This window comes from Mus caroli, unplaced genomic scaffold (assembly GCF_978045245.1).
Source record: "Mus caroli unplaced genomic scaffold, Mus_caroli_1 scaffold_7, whole genome shotgun sequence".
NCBI lineage: Eukaryota > Metazoa > Chordata > Mammalia > Rodentia > Muridae > Mus > Mus caroli.
In genome coordinates this window covers 119037446-119052359 of record NW_028227262.1, presented here as the reverse complement: position 1 = coordinate 119052359, position 14914 = coordinate 119037446, and the positions used below count along the sequence as shown (strand labels likewise).

Sequence of the window (14914 nt, the reverse complement as noted above, 5' to 3'; positions counted from 1 at the left end):
TCTCAATTCTTCATCTTGTGGTGTGTGTGTGTGTGAAAGAGAGAGAGAGAGAGAGAGAGAGAGAGAGAGAGAGAGAGAGAGAGAGAATGTTTAGCTAGAATCTATCTCACTAAGTAGCCTGTCTCAATACATTAAATGCTGGAATTTCAGGCATAGACTGAGCCCCTTTATTTTAAATAGTGTAACATTTCAAACTTAGCAATGGACTTAGTTCCTTCATGCAGTCAACACTATCAATAACAAAGAGCCAGGCATCTGGCTCCTGTGTATCCTTTGGTTTTGTTACCTCTCGACATGTTGAGTTTGTCCCTCAGCTTGTACACAGATTCTCTTTAGACCTTCACCTCGGTTAGTGGTTTAGACTTATTAATTCGTTTGCTTATTGATTTGTTTGCTTATTGATTGATTGACTGACTGATTGATTGATTGATTGTGTTCCTTGGGAGACAGTGGAAAATAGGTTTCAACATCAGAATTCTGGGCACTTAATTCTTTCTATCATTCTTCCAGCTGAATCTAGTCTTTGTTTTTCTTTCTATTAACTTCAAGAATGTGGTCTGTCTTGGTGTGAACTAGAGCCCTGACTCTGTGGTGGGCAGAGCACATGTGGGTGCCAGTGTAAGTACTGGGAGGACACAGAGCTCTGAGACAGGCCGAGAAGATAGGGAGCACGGTTCTGCCAAGTCTGATGGAGGCTGCCTCTAGGGACCCAGTGCCTTATCTATCTATCTGTCTGTCTGTCTGTCTGTCTGTCTATCTATCTATCTATCTATCTATCTATCTATCTATCTATCTATCAATCTATCTATCTATTTATTTTAACTAGGTTGGTTCTTGGGCCCTGACAGAGTGAGTATTAGGAAAGACATGACAAGTCATACTACCCTATCTATAAAGATATTGTTAATTTCTTATCCATCACTTTTGATGATAAGTCCTTGACCAACCTCCAGCATGATTCCTCTGAGGACAACTTAGCAATCATCCCCCTCTCTTAGTGCTCCCTCTTTGTAATTTTCCATCTACGGATCCCCTTATCCTACGATCTCGGTCGCATTTGGTCTGGAGACTAAACTAAACCTCCTACTGCTGTAGTCATGAGCTCCTTGACAATGATCTTTAGTAAAGTCTTTCTCAATGTTTTAACAAGTGTCAGAATAGATTTCAACACTCCCAGCCAGGATCTCCAGTTCTGTGTACCTGCCCTTCAGTAGGTGTGGAAAGAGTGCAGACAGCGGGAGGGAAGGAGGGAGCTGATGGTGGCACACACCTTAAACAGAGGCAGAGGCAGAAGGATCTCTGTGAGTTTGAATCCAGCCTGGTCTATATAGCAAGTTCCAGAACTGCTAATACTACAGAGAGACCCTGTTTTAACAGGAAGGGAGGGAGGGAGGGAGAGAGGGGGAGGGATAGAAGAAAGAAAGAAAAGAAAGGAAGAAAAAAGAGGGAAAGAAAGAGAGCTGGACTTACTAGTCCAGCACTTGGAATGTTGAAGCAAGAGGATTGTGAGTTCAAGGCTAACCTGGGATACAAAATGAGCTCATGTGTCAAAAATAAAATAGTAGAAAACTTGGGACTGGACAGATGACTCTTTCAGAGGACCCAGGTCTGATTCCCAGCATACATATGGTGGCTCAGCACGGCCTGTATCTCGGTTCTAGGGGACATGATGGAGTCCGATGCTCTCTTCTGACCTTCAAAGATACCTGCATGTACATGGTATTTATAAACTCACACAAGCACACAAAAATACACATAAAGATAGTACAATTTAAAACATAAATGCAAAACAAGTATCATTAAGCCTTCTCTGTCATTCAGATCTCAAGGAAAACTTAATTTATTCAGAATAACATATTCTTTCTATATTGTTCACCACCCATATTTATCTTTTTTAATGGAATCCTAAAATATCAGGCCTTAGACCCAGAAAGGCGGCCATGGGCTCTCCTCTGTATGATCTGCTTTTGTTGAACTCTATGATCAGGTTTCTCAAGAGTGCAGCCTTGGAGTTGGCTTAAGGTTGCTTGGTAGTCTTCACTTTCAAAAATGGTTTTATTACTCTAGAGGTAACTTCATCCCAGGTTTACAATCTGGCCTCTCCTATCTATGAATTCCAACCAGCAGTGTGGGATATTTCCCTTTTCTCAAACACACACACACACACACACACACACACACACACACAAAACCACCACTGAGATGCCAAGTGATGAGCAATGAGGCATCCTGGGTAAGACATTCCCAGCCTGCGGAGCAAGTTCCTGCCTTGCAAATGGAAAGGCTGGGCCTTCATCACTGGAAAGGAATGGAGGAGGCCCTGGCTGGTGCTGCCTTGTCAGAGCTGGAAGGGTGCTGAAGAACCACATTAGCATTTCTGAGACCATGAATCTGCCTCGGGTTCCTTATAAATACTGCTTGACTCAGTCCGTATGTGACTGGCACCCTTGAGACATGAAGTGGCTACTGTTCTTTGGGGCCCTGATTGGGGCAGGCATCTGCGGCCGAGATAAATTCTTTGGGTGAGCTCTTTTTGAACTTTATTATCATTTAGTTATTTCACCAACTTGGGAGCCAAATGAATTATACTTTAGGTGGTAGGGCTTGCTTAGGGGACGGGCTGGGCTTATATCTCCTCTGTCCCACTGTCCTGGACCAGCCACGTCTCTCTGAAACCTGACTTCTCCTGTGAAATCAAAGCTGGTGGTCTCCACAGACCCTCCCCAGCTCCTTAACCTCCAGCTAATTCTGTGTCTTCTTCCTTCTTCTTTCTAAGGCCAATCCTCTATCTCACCTCTTCCTACAGCATTAATTAGGAAGAATGGTCAGAAAGGCTTTGTCAGTTTCTGCCTGGTTTAAAGGTTTAAAGGGCTGGGTTCTCAGGCTTTGGGGACAGACAGTCTCTATCATTGGTGAAACCTGTGTATAGCTGGTGCATTCCACAGGCTTCTGGAACAAGGAGATCCAATAGGTTGTGTCTAGCTGTAGCTACAGAACTGTACCCCGGGACTCTGTGTGCCTGTGCATGCATAGGCTCACATGCTCCATGCAGACACCGTGGAGTTGGTGAGGGACAGGAAGTCAGAGAGGCAGGGGTGATGACAGGGATGCTCTGGTACCACCATAGAAGACTGTAATAGAATAACCCATCACCGCATAACATTTTGCCTTTTGCAAAGAGCTTTCACGTGCCTTGTCTTGTGGATCATGTAACAGCTCTGTCAGGCAAGGGTGTTATTTTCCTTAATTTAAACATGAAAAAAACAAAAAACAAAAAACAAACACCCAGCCTTAAAAAAGGTTAAGGAACCTGCCCAAAGCTACTTAGCTGGTCAGCACGGAAGCTGGAATGCTGACTGCAAGGCTCCTACCCCTTTTCTGTAACACAAGCCAATCAAATGGAATCTTCTATCTCACCGGTCTACCCGTATATGCGAGTTTATGCTCCACTGTGTTGTCTGGTTAAAGGGACTCGAGGACTGTTTATTGAAGCAATTACTTACATGAGATGGAGTAATTTTTATGGGGATGATGGTTCATACCTGTCTCCGCTGCCAAATAGCTTGGAGGGGTTAGGCGTAGCAGGTGTCCAGGGAGGAAGATTTTTCCGCAGGCAGCTCAGCGGTAGGTGTGTCATAACTACACTTGCTGCTGTGTGGGCTGACGAATGGAGCTGTCAGGCTCCCACTGCAGCTCTTCATGTGGCTGGAAAATCTCTATTTTTCAGGATACAGACCTCTCTTGTGATACAGTGGGCACCTTCGCTGAGACAGTGGGGCTGGGTCTCAGAGTATTCGCTGCAGGACCCGTGCATCCAAAGGGCTGTGTGATGGGGCTGCTTGCAAATGGTTTTAATGAACAGTGCTATGCCATCTCCAAGTCTGGTCTTTTCTTACAGCAGGAAACTCAGTAAAGGTTGAGGACTCTCTGCTGGGATCCATGTCCTGGTTGCCCAGTTCAGTGAATGTAGAGAGCACAGAGGACCTGGCCTCTGGCCTCTGAGTGGTTGGGAAGCCAGGCTGGAGATGGGCTAACGGACACAAAGCTGGTGGTATTTTCTCACCGTTCTATCTCATGCCCTTGAACCATGTTGTCCTAGTTCCCTGGTCTCTCTTGTTCTGCTGTTATCCTCTGCCCTAGTCTTCAGATGTCTTAAGGATGAGGCAACTGCCAGGATACATGGAGGTGCTGGGTGGGTGGAGAGTATGAAGCAGTTGTAGAACTGGTTGTAGCATCAGTGGTAGCCGGCAAGCATCCCAGTGTTTCTCGGGGCGTCTCTCAATGCTATCAATCATAGCTGCTAAGCCTGGACAGGAATGTGGTGAGTGGTACAGAGAACTGGCCACTTGGCTGTCTTCCTGGTACTAGGGGGAGGGAGAGAAGCTTAGTCATCAAAGCAATTATTGATTGTCCTGAGTATGGGACAGGTGTGAGGATGCGTGAATAGACGTCACCAATCCCGATGCTGAAGTCATCTTGGTGTACTGGGAGAGAGCCAGAAGAGCTGTTAACATAACCATTCAGAGCAGGAGGAGCAGACAAGCACCGGCAAATCCCGACCTTGCCTCCTCTTCACTCAGGACAATTTCCTCTCCCCAAAAAGAGCTCAAGGTCAAGATCTTTGAATGGAATTCCAGCTAGGGCAGATAGGGTGTGCTCAACCATCTGCACGGTCATGTGCTGGAGAAGGTATTTTCCAAGCAGAGATAAGGTCAGTGAAGACAAGAGGAAGATTGCTCTGTGTATGGCACCTACTCTGCTTTTAGACACCACTATGCTAATACTCACAAGAATAATTAATGGTAGACCCTACTCTACCATCGCTGCCCCTTGTTAGTGCTATTGTGTCTGGCTTTGCTAGAGGAAGCCTCTTGAGTGACATGAGCATGTCTTAAGATTAGATGGGAGAACACCCAGCACTTAAGGCCTGGGATTGCAAGCAGAGGGAGCACAAAGGCAATAGCTTGGAACGGACATGAAATTTCAGGGGAGCTTGGACCAAAAAGGTGTGCAGAGGTGGTGGGGGGAGGAGAAGGTGCTCTGCTCCACACCAGATCTTCTGCGTTGACTCTTCCTGCACACTGCAGATGTTTGTGTCTTTGACCTGTGTAGCTTGGCTGATCGGGACATGATAGAATGGACTGTGAGCTTAGTCCTCTCCAGGGCCAGTAAAGACACTGTGTTCCATGGTGACAGTGCCATGTTGGAGAAAGGAACGGGCACACACACACTTTGTAGCATGGGATGAATGTGTTGTCTGCTCTTTATAGTCCAGAGTCTTCATTGGTCCTCCTGTTCTGTTCCTTCTCCATCCCTACTCCCTCTCTGTGACTCCTCTAGCCAGTGTCATGTTGCAAAGGCCTGATTTATTTTCCCACCCAAGATGTTAAGCCTTTTAGCGTGCTCATTGAAAAAAATAATTTGTTTTTAATATGTTTATTGATGTGTGTGTGTATGTGCATGTGAGCATGGGTGTCCAAGGAGGCTCAAGGCATTGGACCCCCTGGAACTGGAGTTACAAGCAGTTGTGAGCCAGCCAACATGGCATCTGAGAACCTAACTTGGGTCCTATGCAAAGGCAGTGATGATCTTAACAGTTACACTGTTTCTCTGGCTCATTTCTGTCTGTGACAGAAATGACAGTTAGACAGCCCACCTTCTCCAAGCTGTAATCCAGCTGCTTGCATACCCAGTTTTGTGTTAGTCAGCTTTCTGTTGTCGTAACAAAATACTCGAAGCTGGGTGCGTTACTTTTTTTCTGTTGCTGTGCTGAAATAGTCTGACAAAAGGAATTTAAGGGAGAAAGGACTTATTTTGGCTTACAGTTTAAGATGTAGTCCATCATAATGGAATGTCGCGATGTATCCTTCGAAGGCATAGAGGCATACATGTGCCTAGATACATTTCTATTTTTACCCAGTCCAGGTCCCAAGCCCAGTGGGTGAGGCCACCCTTCTTCTCACTAGTCTATAGTTCCTCACAAGTGTGCCCAGGAGCTTGTCTCCTAGGTAATTTTAAGTCCTGTCAGGCTGATAATTATCATTAACCATCACACTGGGAAGCATACACAGAAAAAAAAGATATTTATTTCATTCATAGCTTTGAAAGACCCTGTCTATTCTGCCTTTGGCGAGCACGGCTCCTGTATAGGGCATTATAGAGAGAGCATGCGTGTGACGTGGAGACCTTGTGGCAAGATAGATGCCAGAGAGACTCGGGCGACTTGCCCACCTTTTAAACCTTCTCTCATAGGATCTGACTCTACAAAACAACTTCCGAGGACCCACTAAACCCCACCTCTGAAAGCCTCCTCCCTTTGAATGCAGCCTTTCAACTGGAGGTCAGACTTCCCGGGCCTGAACTCTTGGAGCATGTTCAAGGCTTATCTAAACCATAGCAGTTCAATGAGGACTTGTCAGATCAGGTCTCCTTTAGGGCCTTCCCCCGGCTTCATGGGAGGCTGTTAGCTGCCTACCTCGAGGTCCCTAGTGGGAGAGCCAGGGAGAAAGGATGCGCTTCTAGGATCCTGGGATCTTATCCAGTCCAGCCACCTGTGCTGAGAATAGCCCTGGGCAGTGGGCCTTGTCTTTTTGGGCCTGGCTTAGGTCTTCCCAGAACTTTCTAGAACAAAGTGAAACTGTGGAAGTCCATCCAGATTGAACCGGTTTTCTGGTGAGGAGCCTCCACGTGAGCCCCACATTTAGCTCCCTGTGACAGAGCCATTTACTCTGTCAACAGGTCCTTCAGCCCACATCCCTCTCCAGCAGCTCCTCCGGCATTCACTCGCGTCAAAGGGATGACGCACGTGACAGAGTCGAGTGCGGATTCATTTGGGCTGTCACCTAGCAACGCCTAATGGCTCCGCTGGTTCTCTGAGTGAGCTGAGAGCTCAAAGAAGGCTTTTCAGACATAGCCTTCTCCCACCCACGCAGGACTTGGGGGCCTCTTCCCCTGCCAACGCTGCAGAAGCTGAAAGATACATGCAAAACAAGTGCCGGACAGACGACAAAGGGGTCTGCCAATGGCAGGCCTCTTCTGGGTGCTCGCAGGTCCCGGTGCACAGCCAGGGGTCTCAGGTTGAGCCTCATACCTTAGTCCACATTCAGTTACATTGTAAAGCACTCGTGAGCGGCTGGGATGAATGGTTAGCACTCTTATCCTGGCCTTCCCAGGATAAGAGGGTCTGTTCCCAAAAGTTCCCGGCTCTTCCCAGCATGAAAGTTCATCAGGGTTTCAGCCCTTGCATTTGACAGTGAAGAAGTGTTTCTTTATGTCTTGAGTTAGCTTGGAGCCTAATTCAGGGACATTCCTTTCTGCAAAAATATATGTTTTTCATTATAAAGTAATATGACCACATTACAGAAAACAGATACAAGACAGGGGGAAAAGTAAAGCCATCTATAATCCCACGACCCAAACGAGCACTGGCAGCAACCACTTTATCTCCGTTGTCTGTTTAGCTTCCAGACCATCTGCTTTTTCCATCCTCGTAATCATGGCATGCGAGCAGCTCTGTGTCCTGCTCTTTTACTTAATATCCCCTCAAAGTTATACATAAGCACTTTTTCATCTTTGCCACATAGTCTTGTTTTTAATGGCTATACATTGTAACCAAAGACTAGACCATTTCCTCTCATCCTATCCAGCTCTGTCTGGGATGGTGGGTTTGGGGGTCTACTTGCCAGCAGAAAGCTCACCATTATCATCTTCTCCCTCCCCTTCTCCAGGGACCAAGTTTTTAGGATTAACGTCAGAAATGGAGACGAGATCAGAAAACTGACTGAGCTAGTGAATTCTGACCACTTAAAGGTATGTGGTTCTAAGGTTGTCCTCTTGAATGTTCTGAGTTTGAGGGGGAACAGATTCTTGTACTTTTTTTTATCCCTGCAAGTTTTCTGTTCATAATGGAGTCTTAGTCAGCCATTCACACAAGAGAGAACGCGGGGGTGAAGGCCACCAGAACTCAATTCTGCAGCTCTATTAGATGCGAGGCCTGAGCTGCGGGCTCCCTACCTCAAGGAGCCCTCCCTGTTTCTTGAACTTTGCCAGGTACTGATTGCTGGGCAGATCTGACCAGCTCTGTTTGTGAAATGGGTGATGTTGGCCCTTGGGCAGGACTTGGGGATCACCCTGGCTTTTGACAGACAGCACTTCTAAAGAACATGAGCTCATTTCGAGTTTTGCCCAAACTGTCTTTTAACTTGATTGTGTCTCTGCTCTCCTCAGCTCAGTATCTGGAAATCTTCCTCCACTTTTGATCGGCCTGTGGATATTCTCGTCCCTTCTGTCAGCTTGCTCCCAGTCAAGTCCTTCCTGAAGTCCCAGGGTTTAGACTACTCCGTGACAATTGAGGACCTCCAGGTGGGTAGGCCAGGGACTCCCACTAACATTGCCTGTGACTAAGGTACTAGTCAGATTGGGCCTGGGAGATTTGAAAGTGTCTGGCGTCAACCCTTTCAGCCCCCAGGTGAAGAAACGGTGACAGACGGAAGCAGAGCCCGGTAACCTGCTCAGGAGGAGTGTGTTACACAGATAGGGGGCTACCCGGATCTGTTTCTGAGGCTTGACTTTGCTAACCAGTTGTGTGTGTCCTTGGGCAGGCGTCTGCCTCCATGAGCCTTCATTTCATCACTGTTTAAATGGTGATAATGATTAGTATTTCAACTGTTTATCAAGGTGATGTTTCCATTATCTATATATAATGCATCGAACAGTAGTTGGCACATCATAGAATCTTCAGGAGCTAACCATTCATTCCCCCTTTTTGTATTTGAAGTTAGAAGGCAAGAGTGTCTGTGAGGGCTTCTGGGAACTAGCTAATCAGGAGAGATATCTTTTGAGAAAGGGGGAATGTCACCAACAGCTCCCAGCAGAGGGAACTTTGCCATCCAGCCCCACAAAACCTGCATTGAACAGCAGGACAGTGTCTCTGGCTCACACTCTCTCCTTCACTGAGGTGGGTTCTGGACTAATTGGTGATTTGGCCCAGGATTTTCCTGATGGTATGAGCAGCTGTGAGTTTATTAATCATCCTCACATGTCATAGACATCTGCCAGGAACCTTCAAAGTATGACTGGTTATAAGAATTTCTTTGTTTCTCAATGCTTTCCCAAGCTGTGTGTTTCAGAAGCACTGGATACCAGATGCGAGCCGATGTCCAGAGATTTCATACTACAGAAATGTATAGAGATTCCATACTATAGACACTATAGAGATTTCATACTATAGAAAAGCATATGTCACTTCCAGGGAGCAAAGAGGGGTTTGAATGGAATAATGTAAGTCAGATACCAAAAAGTAAAGGAAAAGTATATACACACACATATACTTGATATCTTATATATACATATCTTTGAGCTTTGATATCTGATACATATATATATATATATATATATATATATATATATATAAATGTAATCCCCCAATTCTTTAAAATGAAAGGCAGGGTGGTTTATTATTATTTTTAATTATGTCACACTGACTGTAATGATCAACACACACTACTATAGACAGGCCTTCTACTGAGTGTGAACGCTGCATTAGTTTTATGTCCCGAAAAGTTTTGCTAGAAGCAAGAACGTCAGGGAATAAAGACATTAAGCAGAAATTAGTACAGGTAATTCCATCTCCCTATCCTACAGAATTAATATCAACTCCTTGAAAATTAGTAGCATTAGCATGTTATGTAGTTGAGAGGAAAGCCATTTTAGACACAGGCAGCATGAACTTACATTCTCTTGAATTGTAATTTTTGCCGTCTGTCACTTAAGTGCTCTGGCTCCCTTTAGACCTGGGACATTTGTGTTGCTGCTTATGCAGAGGATGCTGCCCTCTTGGCCAGCCCATCTTACCAGATGAGTTAGACCTCCAGGGGTCCCCTCACCGTGTTGCTGTGTCTGTTTTTCTTTTAGGCCCTTTTAGATAATGAAGATGAAGAAATGCAACACAATGAAGGGATAGAGCGGAGTGGTGACTTCAACTACGGAGCTTACCATTCCCTGGAGGCTGTAAGTGTTTCCGAGCAGGTTTAAAGCCAACATTCTCTGCTTCCTGAATTTTGGAACCTCTCTCCTCACATCCACCTTCAGCATGGTATCGCTTCACAGAGGAGCTAAAACGTGTCTGCTCTAATTCCTTCCCCACGGGTTGCTTAACTCCCACCAACATCCAAGTGCCTGAGAAACACAGCTGCAGTTTCCCCTGTAGAAACCCTGCTCCAGCGACCCTCTAAAGCAAACCAGAATATAATGGCAGCATTTCCAGCCCTTGTAATTCAACCTTCTCCCCCATCAGAATCCCTAGCACAGAATAAAATTCCATTTACTCCAGGCAAGCAGACAGGCAGTTATTTCCAAGGTTAACCAAATATTTCCATTCATTTATCATGATTCCTCATAACGTATATTTGTTCCACAATGCAATTTGGTGGTGTGTGGAGTTAGAAACCACTTTATACAGATGGCTTTCAAGGTAGGCCAAACTTCCAAACAAAAAAAACTTGGAACTGAATCATTTCATATGATACTGGAACTTGAGAAATCAGAAGGGACCACAGAACAGAACAGCCCCGTTCACGATGCAAGTCTCTTATGTCCCAAGCGTCTCTTTCATTAGTTTGCAGACTCTACTAGCTTGGGACCTCCCTCCCAAATCTAAATGGCTATTCTCCCTCTTCTACCTTAATACATGCGGTTCTTTACGTGCAAACACTGTGTTCCTGGCAAATTTTTCCAGAGACGTATTCTTTAAGTTGTTTTTCTTCCAGAGGAGGGATTAGTTCAAAGGCTGGTTGACTACTTCTACTTCTTTTCCAAGATTGTCAGTAGCTTCCCACTGCACTGCCCCTTGATCCCTCTTGTGACCAATGACATACATCTGCAAAACAGCTGGGTAAAGTTCAGAGTTCAGTTCAGTCTCGGGCCACGGATGAGAGCAGAACTCGGTCCACACAGGGATCAAACCCGTAACATTAGCATCATTAATTTGGGGCCCTCCCGAGCCGAGCTAACCAGTTACAAATGTCACCCAGGAACCAAGAGAGGCCATCTACTTACCTTACTGGCTGTCTGCCTCCCTTTCTCATGGCTTGCTTCTGTTCTCCCTGCCTTGGGTGCTCCTTGGAGAGGGCTCCCCTGCAGGCTTTTGCTTCGAGAGGCCTGTTGCTATGCCTTCTCTCTCCCGGCCAGCTTATTTGGGGTTCTTCGTAAAACCAACATTAAATAGCTCGTATCCTATAACCATGCAGGTTTTTTAGATCTCCAGTGGGAATTCTACATTTGTTTCTGCCAGGGCGTCTGGTTTCAGGTCCTTTGTGTGTTGATGGTTGGCGTGTGAATTTGCATCCCACATCAGGGTATAGCTTGGAGGTTTTTAAAAACAAAGTTTCTATCTATCTATCTATCTATCTATCTATCTATCTATCTATCTATCTATCTATCTATCATCTATCTGTGTGTAGGTGTGCATGTGCCTTGTGGAAATCAAGAGGACAATTAATTTTCTCCTTCCACTGTGTGGGCGCCAGGAATCAAACTCAGAACTCATGTCAGGCTTGATAGCATGTGCTCTTACCTGCCAATCAATGGCCCCAGCCTGGCTGGTTGGCTGGCTTCCTTCTTTCCTTTCCTTTTCTTCCCTCTTCTCGTCTTGTCTCGTCTCGTCTCGTCTCGTCTCGTCTCGTCTCTTCTCTTCTCTTCTCTTCTCTTCTCTTCTCTTCTCTTCTCTTCTCTTCTCTTCTCTTCTCTTCTCTTCTCTTCTCTCCTTTTTCTCCTCCCTTCCCCTCCTCTCCCCTCCCCTCCTCTCCCCTCCCCTCTCCTCTTTTCTCTTCTCTTTCCTTTCCTTCCTTCCTTCCTTCCTTCCTTCCTTCCTTCCTTCCTTCCTTCCTTCCCTTCCTTCTTTCTTTTAGCACGTCTCACTATGGTTGTTCTAGAACTTGTTATGTAGATCAGGTTAGCCTTGCTTCTGCCTCCTGAGTGCTGGGGTTAAAGGCAGATTCTACCCCACCCCCAACTTGTTTTAACTTTTTGTAGGTTACTCTCTTTTTCTCATGGCCCAAGGTATCTACTCTGCTTTTCTTCAGCCTTTAGATCCAAGGGCTGGGGGAGTTTCCAAGAGGTCCCTTCCCCTTTATTTTGGGCAAAGTTTTATGTAGTACCTTAGCATGGCCCCTGACTCCCCATGTAGTTGAGGATGACCTGGAACTCATGGTCCTTCTACCTCTACCTTCTGAGTGCTGGCGTTACAGGTGTGTACTATCACCCCTTGTTTATGGGATCCTGGGGATTGAATCCAGCAGCTCATAAACACTCACTAGTGTTCTATTACCTGAGTTAGACACCCAACCTTCCAAGGCCTTTGTGTGTTAAGTGAGCATTCTGTTCCTCTACCACTCTCCACTTAATTTACTGATTCGTTTTTGAGACAGGTGTTCTTGTTGAACCCGGGCTCAGTGATTAACTAGTCACTGAGCCTCAGGGACCTTCCTATCTCTGCTCCCCTATCACTAGAATCACAGGTTCAGACTGCCACACCCAGATTTCTATGTGGTTGCTGGGATCTGGACTCAGGTTATCTTGGATGGCAAACATTTAATTTACTGAGCTATATTCCTAGCACTCTCTTTGCATTTATTAACATTCTTTTATATAGTATATACTTATATATTTATATTTCAATATTTATATATTTCTTTTCTTTTTCTTTTTTCTTTTTGGTTTTTCAAGGCTGGGTTTCTCTGTATAACCCTGGCTATCCTGGAACTCACTTAGTAGACCAGGTTGGTCAGAGCTCCAACTGTCTCTCCCTCTCAAGGGCTGAGATTAAAGGCACTACCACATATGGCTTCTTTTCTTATTTTATACTCTAAACAGTCTATTTGTATTGATTATATGGAGACATCACACACACTGTGAATGGTTTTTGTTTTGTTCTGTTTGCTGGTGGAGAACAATTTGGCAAACCCTGCTGTCCAGAGCCTTGGTGAGCAGGTCTATTCTGATGATCCGGTCCAAGACAATGCAAAGAATCACATGTTGATGTTGGCAGTGGTGGCACACACCTTTAAGGCCAGGACTCAGGAGGCAGAGGCAGGAGGATCTCTGTGAGTCTGAGGACAGCCTGGTCTACAGAGTGAGTTCCAGGACAGGCAAGGCTACCCAGAGAAAACCAAAACAAGCCAAAGGATCATATTTTGGAGTAATATCTGTTTCAGTCTCTCTGCTTTATTCAAGAGGACTATAATTTCGCACACAATTGAAATGTGCTGACTTCTAGAAAACTGCAGAAAGCAGCTGTCCACCCAGTTCTGTGCTGACAGTGTGGCCAACTCCAAGGTCAGCGCCTCAGAAGAAACTTAACACTGACAAGATAAAGTTCACAGATACATAATGGGACAGAATTTTAAAACATCACTGGGTTGGGTACAGTAGCACAAGCCTACTATCCTAGCTCTTGGAAAAGTGAGGTAGGAAGATTCTAAGTTCAAGACCAGTATGTGCTACTTAGGAACACCCTATCTCAAAAAATTAAAAAAAAAAAATTAAGTGTCTTTGGTTTGTTTTCCCACCCTTCAGATTTACCACGAGATGGACAGTATTGCCACAGACTTTCCTGACCTGGTGAGCAGAGTGAAGATTGGAGAGACATTTGAAAAGCGGCCCATGTATGTTCTAAAGGTGAGGCCCAAGGCCCTTCCAAGGATCCTGACAGTACACAAATTTCTGGATCTGAGTTACTAGGACTGAGCCCTTGGTCTGCTAATATAGGCAGTTTTCTTAGAGCCCTTGGTTCTAAAGAAGAGATCTGTAGCTCCGAGTCATCTTTGCATAATCAGATATTTTGATCTGATTGAATTCCCTGCTTTTATCTACTGTAAGACTGTTAGAAAGAGCGTATCCCGGTCTATGTTTTGATTGGAAGGATCAAAAGAGAGGCCATTAGTATTCCTTAAGACTCTCAGAGGCCCATAGTCTGCCTTCATTCCCACCTAGCTGCTTAGGCAGGATACAAACTCTGTTCTGCTTTTACGGCCTCTTCTTGGAAAAGAGTGTGGGATGCTTGCATTAAGGTAGATGTCATTTTTAAGCCCATTCTGGGGTTGTTGGCCACATGGAGCCCAATTTCCAGCTATTTCTAACACATTCGAGCCTCTCCTGGCAAAGGAGGCAGAGAGCTATGACAATGACATAAATTACGTAAGTAGTCCAGCTGAACACACAGAAAGGAATTTGGGCCTAAAACCGTGGAACAACTGGTGGTGCTAAGAATTCACCAGACCCTTAGCTTTGTAGAAGCCAGGTTTACAGCAAATACCAGGCAGAAGGGGCGCCATACCGCTGAGCTGGTTCCTGTAAAATAATTACATTTAGATTATTTGCCCATCTGATAGAGACCCTGGCTTCATTAGCCCCACGCTCTGACCCATGGAGCCCCAACGCTACAGCGAAGGCAGGAAGCAGAATTCATTACTGCCATTTACAAAGAGCTATAGTGAAGCCCTCTCCTTCGTAATTTAAAACCGAATCCATTTATTACACGAGCAGAACAGCCTGGTTCACGGACCCTTGTGTCTCTCTGTTGGGAAACCGTTTGAGAACTTTCAAGAGACACACTATTATTTCTAATCACACTAGCATTCTGATCCACAGTAGCGATTGTTTCTCCTTCCCATTTACTCCCAAAGCTGGAGAGGTTTGGGCTGCCCAGAGCTTCAGCCAGCCAATTAAGCTCCCCGGTCACGGATAAGCGCGATAAATAGATGGTGCCCTTAGGAACATTTGGTCTCTGAATTATCTTAAATGAATTAAATGAATAGGAGCGGGCTGGGCAGAGGAGAGGTGAGGAGAGACGTGGACCGGCAGGTCATTTTCTGGCCCCCTTTCCCTCTGCAGTTCAGCACGGGAGGAGGCGAGAAGC

At 45.5% G+C, this 14914-nt stretch overlaps 1 protein-coding gene across 1 annotated transcript in view; it reads left to right on the top strand.

The window, feature by feature from the left end:
* The first annotated feature begins 2454 nt into the window (after nt 1-2454).
* Nucleotides 2455-14914, top strand: part of Cpa4 (carboxypeptidase A4) — a 22559-nt gene continuing 10099 nt past the window's right edge. The window contains exons 1-6 of the mRNA XM_021165038.2: nt 2455-2522; nt 7728-7809; nt 8227-8361; nt 9913-10008; nt 13573-13674; nt 14890-14914. The exon at nt 14890-14914 is cut by the window's right edge and continues 80 nt beyond it. Coding sequence (XP_021020697.1) covers nt 2455-2522; nt 7728-7809; nt 8227-8361; nt 9913-10008; nt 13573-13674; nt 14890-14914 — 508 coding nt within the window. The remainder of the gene's footprint in view (nt 2523-7727; nt 7810-8226; nt 8362-9912; nt 10009-13572; nt 13675-14889) is intronic.